We start from the raw sequence: 12,267 nt of genomic DNA, 5'->3' as shown, positions 1-12,267 counted from the left end.
TAGGGGACGACAGAGGCTGAGATGGTTGGACAGTGTTCTTGAAGCTACCAGCATGACTTTGACCAAACTGCAGGAGGCAGTGGAAGACAGGAGTGTCTGGCGTGCTCTGGTCCATGGGATCACTAAGAGTCGGACACAACTAAACGACTAAACAACAACAACCCCTACCATGCCAGTCTGTCACAAGCCTAACGGTTTTTACTACTTACTAGCACCACAGGGGTATTGGGAGCGGGCAACTGAGTGAAGGAACGACTAAGTCTGGGTTCTGAAATCTCTCTTCTGTTTTATATTATGCAACTGCAGAAATGGTAATTTCCCCAGTATGCATGAATTGCAAAAAACCAAAAAACTATATAGCAGGTTAGGCCCAGAGCCTAGTGACATAAAAGGCACTTCTTTCACCTTTCTGTTGGCAGGAGAGAAGAGGTAAGAGGAGGTTTCAGCATCAGGTCAGCAAGAAGCCAAAGCAGGCGTGTTGGGGGGGGGCAGGGGACCCACTGATCCATGTCACAGGCAGGGTTGTACCTAGGCATTTCTCCTATGGGACGGCAGGACCCAACTACCAGAAGAATTAGGAGTGTTCCTGATTTAGAAAAAATGGACAGCTCTTCCTACAGAGGAGAAAAATGCCTGTTATCTCTATCTTTTACCATGGAGGGCTGGCGAGGGGGGTTTACAAAGTCACGTCTTTGGGTCAGACAAATTTCCTATAAAGGCCAACTCTGGCAAGGCATTATTTCTGTAAACTTCTTCACACTGAACATCTGCCGGGGGTGTGTGTGTGTGTGTGTGGAGAGAAGAACAAGGCTCACTTTAAGCACTTGATCTTCTATGCTGAGAAAAACATGTCTAGTGGGTGTGTGTGGCTGATTTAAAGCACTAGACACGGAATGGTATATTAGTAGAGGGATGCGCACACATTAACTTTCCATCTTTTAAGACAGGAAGGTGCTCTAAGCATGATTCTTTAAGAAGCAGCCGGAGATATCCAAGATTTACTGGAGCCATCTATAGGGTGGTTGTTGTTTTTTTACTAACACTGTAGTATTTTAAAAGGAAATGTTGAGTAAGTCTTGGGCATGTTGAAAGGCAGGGGCAGCGTCTCTCTGTATGTTGGGACCACCAGCCCCAGTTATCATGTTCAATGCTATGGGATGAAAAGACTTGGGAGTCCAGATACCTCTATGAAAATTCCAGAAAATAGTTCGGTAGAAAATTAGGTTGCTTGAACCAGACTATGTAAATCAGCTGTTGGTTTCCAACATATAATGCACAGCTAATACAGCTCTCATTACTACCATGTTTGCCCTATGCTAGAGACGTTGGCGCAGTTATTTCATGGAATATCTGCTTAGCTCAAAGGAATTACTTTTTGGCGTATACCACCCTGGAGTAAGCGTTATCTGCTAACCTCTTGGTCTGGTAACCAAGGGTGCTGCAAGAGAAACCCTTTGCCACCCGATCCTTGCAAGATTGTCTGAGTTGTAGAAATGAACTTGGCACAAGCTACGCTAATTAGCAGCCGGGGTTAGAAGGGAAAGTATGGCACAGGAGTTCTCCCCTAGCTGCGAAGAATGTCGCTGATACAAGGTCTCCCTGCTCTGGCAAAACCCTTGGACTGGGATGTACCTTACAATGCTGCTTCAGAATTCAACATGGCCACACACCCCCCTGTACCTGCGTGGGTACTCCTTCCCCTTGGTGTTAGATCTCACGCTGCCATGTGGTGCACTCTCTCTCTCTGTGTGTGAGAACACTGTTACAGTGTTTGCAGAGCAAGTTGTGTACACCTTCAGTATTCTTGCCTCCTGGCAGGGTGACAACTGGTTGGCAGAGGCCCATGAAATAGACCCTGCCCTCACAATCAATTCACCCCCACATTCCCCAGAAGCACACGAACAGGAAAGAGGCAGCCACCTTGCGACAGGTGCATGGGAAAGGGAGAAGCCATTTTATAAAAGCAAATAATAAAACTGCCACTTCCCCTTTCTCAGCTCAGGAAATTTGAATTCTGTCTTATCTATGCGTTAAGCTATTAAATAACTGCATTAACGGAGCTAATTAATTAATTAAGCTAATTAAGCTGAGGCTCCAATACTTTGGCCACCTCACGAGAAGAGAAGACTCCCTGGAAAAGACTCTGATGTTGGGAAAGATGGAGGGCACAAGGAGAAGGGGACGGCAGAGGATGAGATGGTTGGACAGTGTTCTCGAAGCTACCAGCATGAGTTTGACCAAACTGTGGGAGGCAGTGGAAGGCAGGAGTGCCTGGCGTGCTCTGGTCCATGGGGTCACAAAGAGTCGGACATGACTAAACAACAAAAACTGAGCTAGGCTGAGTCCCTTCTGTTCAAGATGGGACTGGTGGGATAATATACTTGATACATAAGCGCTATCACAGGGAAACGGTTTGGGTTCATAACTTCTCCTTGCCTCGACATGCAGCTTGTGGACCATTCCAAGTCCATTTAAGGCACTGCAATGCCATCTACAAAGTCTCCCTTTCTCCCTGATGGCTGTTGTCTCTGCGCCTTTTCCTGCTCCTTATCGTGGCTCTCTTTACCTTATGATTCTGCACACATATGCGCACACTGCTAGACTGCCATAAGGAAACATGGCCCGTAGGAAGAAGAAGAAGAAGAAGAAGAAGAAGAAGAAGAAGAGGAGGAGGAGTAGGAGTAGGAGTTTGGATTTGATATCCCGCTTTATCACTACCCAAAGGAGTCTCAAAGCGGCTAATATTCTCCTTTCCCTTCCTCCCCCACAACAAACACTCTGTGAGGTGATTGGGGCTGAAAGACTTCAAAGAAATGTGACTGGCCCAAGGTCACCCAGCAGCTGAATGTGGAGGAGCAGAGACGTGAACCCAGTTCCCCAGATTATGAATCTACCGCTCTTAACCACTACACCACACTGGCTCTGTAGGAAGTAGGGTTGTGGCAGCCACTGGCAGCAGCAGGATGGAGCAGAGGCAAGGAAACCCCGAGAGGCAGGCAGCAAGGGGACAATCTCTTTCCCGTGGCTCCACAGCTGCCATCTCCAATCTTGAGTCCCCAGACATTTTTGGAATACAGGCAACTCTCAATCTGTGCGTGTTCGATGCATGTGCAACTGCGCATGCCATGTTTGGCACCGGAAGAGGGTGGAATGAGCTTATGTACATGATGACCTGGAACATAACCCCTGCATAAATGAGGGGGGGTGCCTATACAGCTACCACCATCCCTGGCCACTGGCCGTGCCGCTTGGGGATGATGGGATTTGTAGTCCAACATCAACTGGAGACCTAAAGTTGGGGAAAGGCTGCTCTAGAGCCAGGCTTAAGGTGACTTTCTATTGAACGCCCAATCAAAATCTGTTTAGCAGATTCTGATGAGGACAGAGGCCATAGTAAAAGGGGCACAGGGCGTGTGCTTTGTATGCATTTCCAGCTAAAGGGATCTCAGGAAGCAGCTCTGAAGAAGGCCTCTTTTGAGGAGCCATCAAGCACCTGAGTCAACAGTACTCAGAAGGACTGGTGGTATGACTAACACTAGAATCAGCTTCAGATATCATCTCCCACAAGAGCACGGCGTCTGTTAATGAGAGATGTGGTACCAATTCGTATTTTGGATTCAACTTTAACTCAATCCCCTTTCCCCTAGAAAGCAGGACCAAGCTGAAGACCTTACCTTCTTATCTTTTCTGGCACGCATTCAACCAGGAAAAGGATTCTGAGATTTTTTTTTTTTAAATGAAAACACAGCATTGTTGGGCTTTGAAAGGGGCCAAAAGAAAAAAAAGTTGCAATCTGTCCTCTAGCCAGCAAGCTCCTTTCCTGTTCTATTATCCTAGAGGATCCTGGCTGCTGCACCTGCTGGGTCTTGTTATCGGAGCTGTCACTAAGGAAACAGATACCCTGTTGGGACAAGTTATATTCAAAGTACTTGCCTCTGTGCATGTTCAACATATCAAATAAGGGGGAAGGCGGGGGGTGGGGGAGAGAAGACAAGTGACCGGATGTCTGAAATGCTTGCTAAAAGGAAGTCTGCAGGCATTGAGAGTAAATTTCTTGCTGATTTTAAACAAAGGGGGAAGGAAAAGGAACCCAAGAGGAGAAAGGAAAAATAAAAGGTCACGGAATAATAGACTAGAACCGAGATCAGGCTAAGGCAAGGAAATGGGTCAAAAAGCAAAGACGTCGAGGCCCTGAGAAGCTAAAAAGACAAGGGAGATCACCTACTGTGGAAAATCTGCACATTGCGCAATTGATACCGAGATTCTTGAATAGGCGAATGTATATTCTAATGGGAAAATTTGCCAAAACTGGGGTTAAAAAAAGTCATTAATGGTGAACCTTACACGGTTTGGCAGCATGGTGTACAAAGCCCATTAAAAAGAACAGAATGTTTTCAAATGAGTTTTTTTTTAAAAAAAACATATTTAAGGAAGACGAAATGAAGGAAATGTTGGCATTGATGGGCTTCTGTTCTAACAGCTGCAGCGTAATTGTCACAGGCTTGCTAGGGATGCAGGCTTGATATCTACAGCTACCCAGTTAGCAAAAGCTCAAGGCCGACTTGAGGAACAGACACACGCAACACACACAAATGCGCTTTGGCAACAAGCAAGAGGCAACAGGAAGAAAGCAACTCCAAGCGCCTTTTTAAAATGCCAAGATTTTCCGTTTCTCGTAATATACCCTTGTGACACCAGTGCTCTAGGAGTCCTGCATTTGAAAGGGGTGGTTGGGAGAAGGCGCGGCGGGAACATCATTACTCAAAGCAGGGGCAAGAAGGGAGAAAAAAAGAAAAGAATGCTCCTCCCAGCCTCTTGCCCTTGAAAGAGACACTCCATGATTTAAGGCCACAGTCTTAGCAAGTTCACAGGGTTAAATGCAACAGGCGATCCTTTGAAATGTGCAGGGGTTAAAGGGGTTTTGAAACCTTTCAAATGTGTGACCTATGGAGAGGCTTCCTGCCTCTCCTTCAAAAACAGGGCAACTCTGACTTCAGCTCAGCTCAACTTAGCTTTGCATGAGGCATCCGCTAGGCAGCAGGTGCCTAGTCAAGTCTGACAAACTTAGGGCGACCCTATCAGGGTGCATCTTCTGCATACATACAGATCCTAATTGTTTCAATTTTATTCAGATTCTGCTAGGTGCAGGAGAGGCGAGGGGGTGCATGGAGTGTCAGAGCTCTGCCTTCTGCCCAGTGGAAGCACTGCTTATTCTTCCTAACAACTGGAACACCAAGTACCGTAACTTGATGGTTACCTCCACAGCCAAACCGGGCTAGGAACTGTACCAGGTGAAAAGGTGACCGATTAATGCACTTGTCTCTGATCTGATGCACAGCTACAGACTCTGCAGTCTGAGATGCCTGCAACAGGTTTTCCATTTCCACTGCGGCGACTACCAACAGCCCTCAACCGCAGCAGCTACGAGTGAGGTTGCTTGCTCGCTTCACAAAACACTTGGGAATGGGGGAAATCAAACCTACAAGGTTATGGAGCTTACCACCTTCAGAGCCTTGAGCTGCAGTCCTGGTGTGAAAGTGCAGAATTGAAAGCCAGCTACAGCGGTGGCGATGGGTACACTGGAAATGTCAGAAAGCAGCGGGGGGTGCTAATTTTTTCATAAAAACGGGCAGCACCAGCAAAACGCCACAGCCTCTCCCAAGAGCTGCTTCCCTTTGCTAAAAAGCGGCCAACTCGAGAAAAGCACCATAAGTAACCAAGCTAAGGGAGGCTTAGTGTTAGTGGAAGTTATACCTGAACATTAACCATTTAAGACCACACTGAGCAAGGCTAAGTGTGCTGTTGACTCCATACGACGGCCGATCATCCCTAAGGGGTGGCGAAGCTGCTCATTTTGAAGCCATCGTTTAGAAACAGGATGGTCATCGTACTACTTTGGGCCAGGATGTGAAAGGGGATATACTTAGTTAGAAGCTCCGTAGCTGCCCTTAACTCACTTTAAGAAAAAAAAAACAAAAAACAAAAACAAAAATGTATCCACCCCATATCGATCGAGGGGCTTAGTTATGATCAGTCTCTCCAGCTGCAAGTTCTTATTGGTTAGTTCTATGTCACACATTTTGCGACATCATCTGCCAGCAGACTGGGAGTGGGGAGCCATGATGACGTGTGACTGTATGGGCATGTTCAGTTCTGTCCTTTGGCTTGCCATCTGAGTGAGGACTGATGTAGCGACAGCTTCGGCTGCAGAGCGGACAGCCAGCCCATTGGGAGAGGCCGTCACAGAACTGTGCTGGATGACAGGAGCCGGGGAACCTGTGGGCTCAGAACTCTCCTTGGGGCTTTCTGTATTTTTTCAAAAAGAGAAAGAGAGAGAGAGAGAGAGAGAGAAGAATTATGAAAAAGGTTGTCTCTTATCATGTGCTAAGTGTTTAAAGAAGCCCATAGGTCTGTAGATTACAACACAGCAGCCATTTTGTCCCTTCCCACCATATGCATTTCATCATGTCGTTTTAGGTCGCTTTCTTTTTCTCAAATATACCCTGTGGGTGGAAAGCAGTAAGACTAGCTACTGACTCAGCAAATGCCACCACCACATTTTAGTGTAGGATAAGTAATTCATCCAGGACTCCATAGCAAATTCAGGTGAGGAGACAGCACAATCCATACCACATGTCACCTGTCACTGTGACAAATCCATCTTCTGGAGATTTTTCCAGAGGAACGCTGACATGGTTTGCCTCCTTCAGGACATACAAGGTAGAGATGAAGGAGGAATCTGCCCTACTAGGATTCCAAAACAGATCATCAAGACGGATCATGACCCAGATTGGACTGGTGGCCGTCTTCAGAATCCACAATTGAGTGTATTCTGATACGAGGCAGCCTGGGGGTTATGCACTGTCTCTGCCCCACAATCAATTTGCTTTAAAAACATTTATAAAATAGGATATCCATTCGCCCATAGCCTGAACAGCATGCACTTGGGGCTTCTTGTGATGGAACATGGTGATATTCTGTCACTCTCAGGGGGAACTGTATAAAAAAAAACCCTGGCTGCCCCCCATATAAACACTGCAGGGACTGAATACTTTATAAGCTTAGAAGAAGGCTGGGAGAACGGAGGTGGCATGCCAACTTTGGGCCATCTTGTAAGTTGTTGTTTTTTACCTGTAAACAGAACGGGCTACGTCCCCTATGAGAACCTGGATGGACCAGACTTTAATCAGTCCTTCAATCACTAGTACAAGGTATGATGAATTTCCAGCAATGTGCCATCCTTAACATTGCCTGCCACCTTCTTTCAGCAGCAGCTAAACATGGCCACTTCACAGTTCCGGAAACTATTTCTCTATATCCGCCACAGGACTCTCCCAGTTTTTCAAGAAGCAGCAACAAAATTATCAGGGCATATATATGTGGCTAGAGGTTCAGCAGCATGATTTCAGCATTCATTATGAGAAGAAGAAGAAGAAACAACCAAGCCTGTGTTGCTTTCTAGAAGACCTATGGCTGAGAGAAGCTCCAGCTTACTCAAAACAGAGCTCACTCTGCCAGGGCAAGACCTCCTGTTTCAAGAAGCAGACACCCCAGTAGCTTTGAACAGAGCTCTTCTCCGTTGACAGCAGCACACCTGCCAACTCAAGAAGGCTCTATTTCAAGTGGGATGCGGGAACCCTTCCAGCTCAAAGATCCAATATTCTATGTGAAGTCTTAGACCATGATGTGGAACATCATGGGGATTCAAGCTTGTTCCTTCTTTAGAGAGAAACTTTTCCTGGAACGAAACCTGAAAATGGAGCCGTGATCAGTGCCTTCACTCGGAATCCACTGTGAATAGCACCATCTGTTCTTGGTATACATCCCAGAAAACAAGCTAGTACAAACACACTTATTGACTTGTGGTCAAGCTCAAAAGCAGCGAAAAACTGCCACGAGCTGCTACTTTTGTCCCAGGAGTGCACCTGTGTATCCAGAAACACAGGAGGAAAATCCAGCCTTACAATAGGTACATGACAGTGCTGTTTCAAACCACTATTCACATGCCATTCAGTATTATTTACTCAAATTTTAAACGAAGTATCCGGCTTTTACTTTCATGTCCTATTGAACAACAATAACAAACCTTTAGCATAGTGTGCTGCAAATCCTGTGTTGTTTTGCCTTGTTGTCTCCTTGCAGTTTATGGTATTTGGGCATTCCCGCCCTAACATAAAAATTACTTGCAAGGTATCACAAATAATATAACCCAACTGTGTATGAGGAAGCTGTAATTCTATCCATGCCCTCTGGCATTTTTGTTTAAGGAATTGCTTAGTCACAAATCTTAATAATAAAAAAAGACTGTGTGTCTGTGTGCATGTGCAAAAGAGAGATAATTTCATTTTTAATATGCAGATGCAAACTGAATTTCTATTCCTGCAGCAAGCAGACAACAAAGACTAATGATACGAATGATAAATTCTAAATGATAACAGGCGTGGTGGTGGAAGAATCATGCTGCCTTCTTGCATTGTACACAAAGGAACAGCCTTGGGAGGCAGAAGAGGGAGTCAGTTTGGTTTCACTGCCACATTTCTCAAACGGTGAGTCATTGCAGTGAATCAAAATAAACAGCATATGCCAAGAGCTCTGCAAGGCGCGAATGTGTGTTCACTGCAGGCAAGTGGCATTTCTCAATACTCACAGCAGTGATGCCTTCTGCAGCGCAAACAGTCTCTTGTCTCATGTATTATTGTTCCTTCCCTCCTACCCTCTTCCACATCTCCAGCAGCCAAGCTAAGCTGTTTTGCCAAAACGGCACTACAAATATTAAGGCAAGGAAGGATCTGGCCCAAAGTCTCTTCTGTCTCCAGCATCAAAGGGTTACACAGATCCCAGATCTTACTGACTGATCTGATGCAGGAGACTTCAAGAACCCAGGCTGTGGAAATGGGGTGGTCGAGTCAGGGGGTAGATAAATAGGTTAGGGGTAAAGAAGCAGTTCAAATGAAAGGAATGGACAGTGGGCAGTAGCAGGAGGAGGAACACCTCCCCTGCATTTTCCTTTAGCCCACAGATAGGATAACCTGCAGCCTGGGTTTTGCACGCCCCTGACATCTTCAGCAGCTGCCCTATTCTTTTACCCCATCAGAGTTCTTTCCTTCCTGATAGCTTCCTCTTTATTTTTCCTGGTTCTTTAAAGTAAAACTGTGGGGCTTTTTTGTAGTCTCAGAACAATTCAGGGGCCATTAAAAAAAATAATAATAACGATTTATTGATTTTTTTTTTAAAAAAGCATCTTTTTCCTGTTGTATGGCATGGGAAAAGATGGCCCCCCGCCCCCCCCCCACAAGCTCCCTTCTCTGTGTACGAGTGAACACACATACTATGGTCACAAAGGATTTGCCTTCACTTTCTTTCCAGAATAGCAGTTGTAATTGTTGTTCTAAATAAATTAAAATAGATAAAATCTGTATTATGTATCCCCAACAAACCCAGTGGGGTTTCTTTCGAGTGCACCTGCACTCAGGATTGGGAATCTTGGAAAATTGGAGCAAGGAAGTCTTCATTCCAGTTTAGCTAATCCAGGACACCTTTGTCTCGGTCTCCATCTGCTATTGCTTCTGACTCCCATCTCCAGCTCCAGCACACAGATACAGATACCAGACAGAGGGCCTTCTCGGTAGTGGCACCTACCCTGTGGAACGCCCTCCCTTCAGATGTGAAGGAAATAAGCAGCTATTTTCTCTTTAAAAGACATCTGAAGGCAGTCCTGTTTAGGGAAGTTTTTAATATTTAATGCTGTATTGCTTTTAACACTCGATTAGAAGCCGCCCAGAGTGGCTGGGGAAACTCAGCCAGATGGGCGGGGTATAAATAATAATTTATTATGATTCTGATTCTGATTCTGATTCTGATTCTGATTCTGATTCTGATTCCCAAGGAAATAGGGCCCTCAACTAAGAAAAAGGTTCCCTGTCCCTGATTTAGCCCCTGCTATTATAGCCCAGCCAAACTCTGAGATTCAGTCAGAGATTTGGGGAGCTAATGTTTGAGCAGCTAACATCTCCACCTCAGACCCCTTTTCTAACCCTATGGCTCTCATCTTCCTGCGTGGCAGATTGATCTAGTTAGTTCTTATGAAATAGTCCTTTAATCTACTCTGGCTTCCTAGTGATGAACCTTTACAGTTGTACCTTGGTTCTGGAACAACTTGCAACTCAATCGTTTTGGCTCCTGAACGCCACAAACCCGGAACTGAGTGTTCTGGTTTGTGAATGTTTTTTGGAACCCGAATGTCTGATGTGGCTTCCGACTGAGTGCAGGAAGCTCCTGCAGCCAATCGGAAGCTGCACACTGGTTTTTGAATGTTTTCGGAAGTCGAACAGACTTTCAGAACGGATTTCGTTCAAGAACCAAGGTACGACTGTATTTGTTTTGTTTCCTTTGCCCCGAGATTTGCCTTGGCTGCTGCTACCTCCTTGGACGTTTCTGTAAGCAGGTGTGAATAATTTGCATATGTGGCTCCTCCTGACATCACCTGGAACCCAAACGTCTGACGCACATTCTGCGGCTTCCGATTGGCTGCAGGAGCTTATTGCAGCCAATCTGAAGTCGCGCTTTGGTTTCTAAATGTTTTGGAAGTTGAACGGACTTCTGGAACGAATTCCGTTCGAATTCCAAGGTACAACTGTACTGAGATTGAAACATCTACACAGCCTACCCTCTTTGGCTCTGCAGGTATGTTCAGAGGCTCCCCACTTACCGAGATAACCTTGTGTTTTCTTCTGTAATGCAGTGACAGGGCAGTCTTTGTGAGCCAACAGAAGCTGTTTGAGTTGAGCAACTTCATTCCGTAATAATGTAACTTCATTCTGCAGGAAAGGAAACATTTATCTTCATTGCATGTGCTCTCATGTCCAGCCTTTCAAACTTTTGTCCTTAATTGTTCGGGATAGGTATTGTATAAAATGGGGGGTGTTGTGAGTCATCATGAATGAGTCTCTTGCTGGTTACCGGAGGCAGGAAATGCTCCATTTTTGGCATTTAAATAACTGATCTGATCTTAGGGTTTTAACTCTGTGCTTAAGCAGTGCTTTTTGCCTCTGAATCTGGGAGCGACAATCAATTGGGGGAGGGGGATCCCTCGAACAACAGTGCATATTTAAACAAAGTAAAATTGCAATATAAAATGCTCTAATTATTACAGAAATAGTTATCCACTTCAAGTTCATGGGATAGGGTGGGCTAAAATTCACACATAAATTCACATGCTAGAATGTTTAAAGGCACACGTTTTCATCACTGAAATACAAGGAAAGCCAAGCCTCCATGCAAGGAACTCGGCCAAAATGCTGTTTGGTCAAGAGGGCAGATTGCAGCTACTGACGAGCCACAGCACCAACTGGACAGGAACCCCTCAATACTTCCAACCTTTAGTAATACAGTTGCATGGAATGTGGCAGCTATTCTTAGGTTCTAGTATGCAGAAGTGGCCTCTGCAGGGGTTACAGGTCACAGCTTGCATTTAAAACATCTGAGCAGAAGCTGCTTGCATTTGTAACCCTGCCATAGCAGTCTTTTTGCGGCACTCCAAAGATAACATTGAAGGCACTTATGAATGGCTGGGGAGATTAATTCAATGAACACAGAGAGAACTCAGAGGAGTCCTTTTGGGTGAAAAGGAAGTCCTTGCTTCCGTTCTTTCACAGGGAGACAGGATGTCCACCGCTGGATTAGGTCCCCTTCCCAGGGACCAGCCTGGCACGGCTAAAAATCTTCTTCCTGGAAGTTGGGAACTTTCCAAAACAGCCAAGTAATATATGTAGTGGGAAGAAAATCCCACAGAAAAACTGCAAACCAAGTGGCCCCTAACGACCTCCAGCAGCAAATCAAATTAGGTCAAAATTCCATAAAATATGGGATAAAACGTGAGAAACTGGCCTTCCAAGGTTCGGTGTGGTGGGAAAAGTGAAAGCAAAAACACGCTGCATGCACTTAGGCAAGGATTCGAGTCACTGCTTACAAGAACAGAAGTCCACCAGGTAGGAGGACATTCGGTGATAAGATATTAAAAAGGAGAGCATCCCAGGGAGGGAACAAAACTCTCACACCTTTGCTGTAATTGAGCCCTAAGGCTTAAGAACTCTGCACCCAAAGGCTGTCTCTGTTGATGTGCAGATGGCACAGAAAGGTATCCTTTTGCGTGGGCTCTCTCCCAGAAGGCTGAAAAGGGAGCCATTCCTTAACCAAGAGAGCTGGAATTAGAGGTAGCATATTCAAAGATAATGCAAGGATAGAGTAGCTATAGGAACCCCTCTGCAG

General features: G+C 45.5%; 1 protein-coding gene across 4 annotated transcripts in view; it reads right to left on the bottom strand.

Annotated features, from left to right (window-relative positions):
• Positions 1–675: 675 nt before the first annotated feature.
• The window catches only part of LOC309334566 (cyclic AMP-dependent transcription factor ATF-7), a 113,725-nt gene continuing 102,133 nt past the window's right edge, over positions 676–12,267 (bottom strand). For all 4 annotated transcript variants that reach the window (XM_081848949.1, XM_081848948.1, XM_081848950.1 and 1 more), the window contains 2 exons: positions 10,709–10,817; positions 676–6,306 (listed from right to left, as the gene is read on the bottom strand). In XM_081848949.1, the coding sequence (XP_081705075.1) occupies positions 6,089–6,306; positions 10,709–10,817 (327 nt within the window). In that variant the 3' untranslated portion in view covers positions 676–6,088. The remainder of the gene's footprint in view (positions 6,307–10,708; positions 10,818–12,267) is intronic.

The sequence above is a fragment of the Podarcis erhardii genome (assembly GCF_964252035.2).
Source record: "Podarcis erhardii genome assembly, chromosome: 2".
NCBI lineage: Eukaryota > Metazoa > Chordata > Lepidosauria > Squamata > Lacertidae > Podarcis > Podarcis erhardii.
This window is presented reverse-complemented; position numbering and strand designations above follow the sequence as displayed.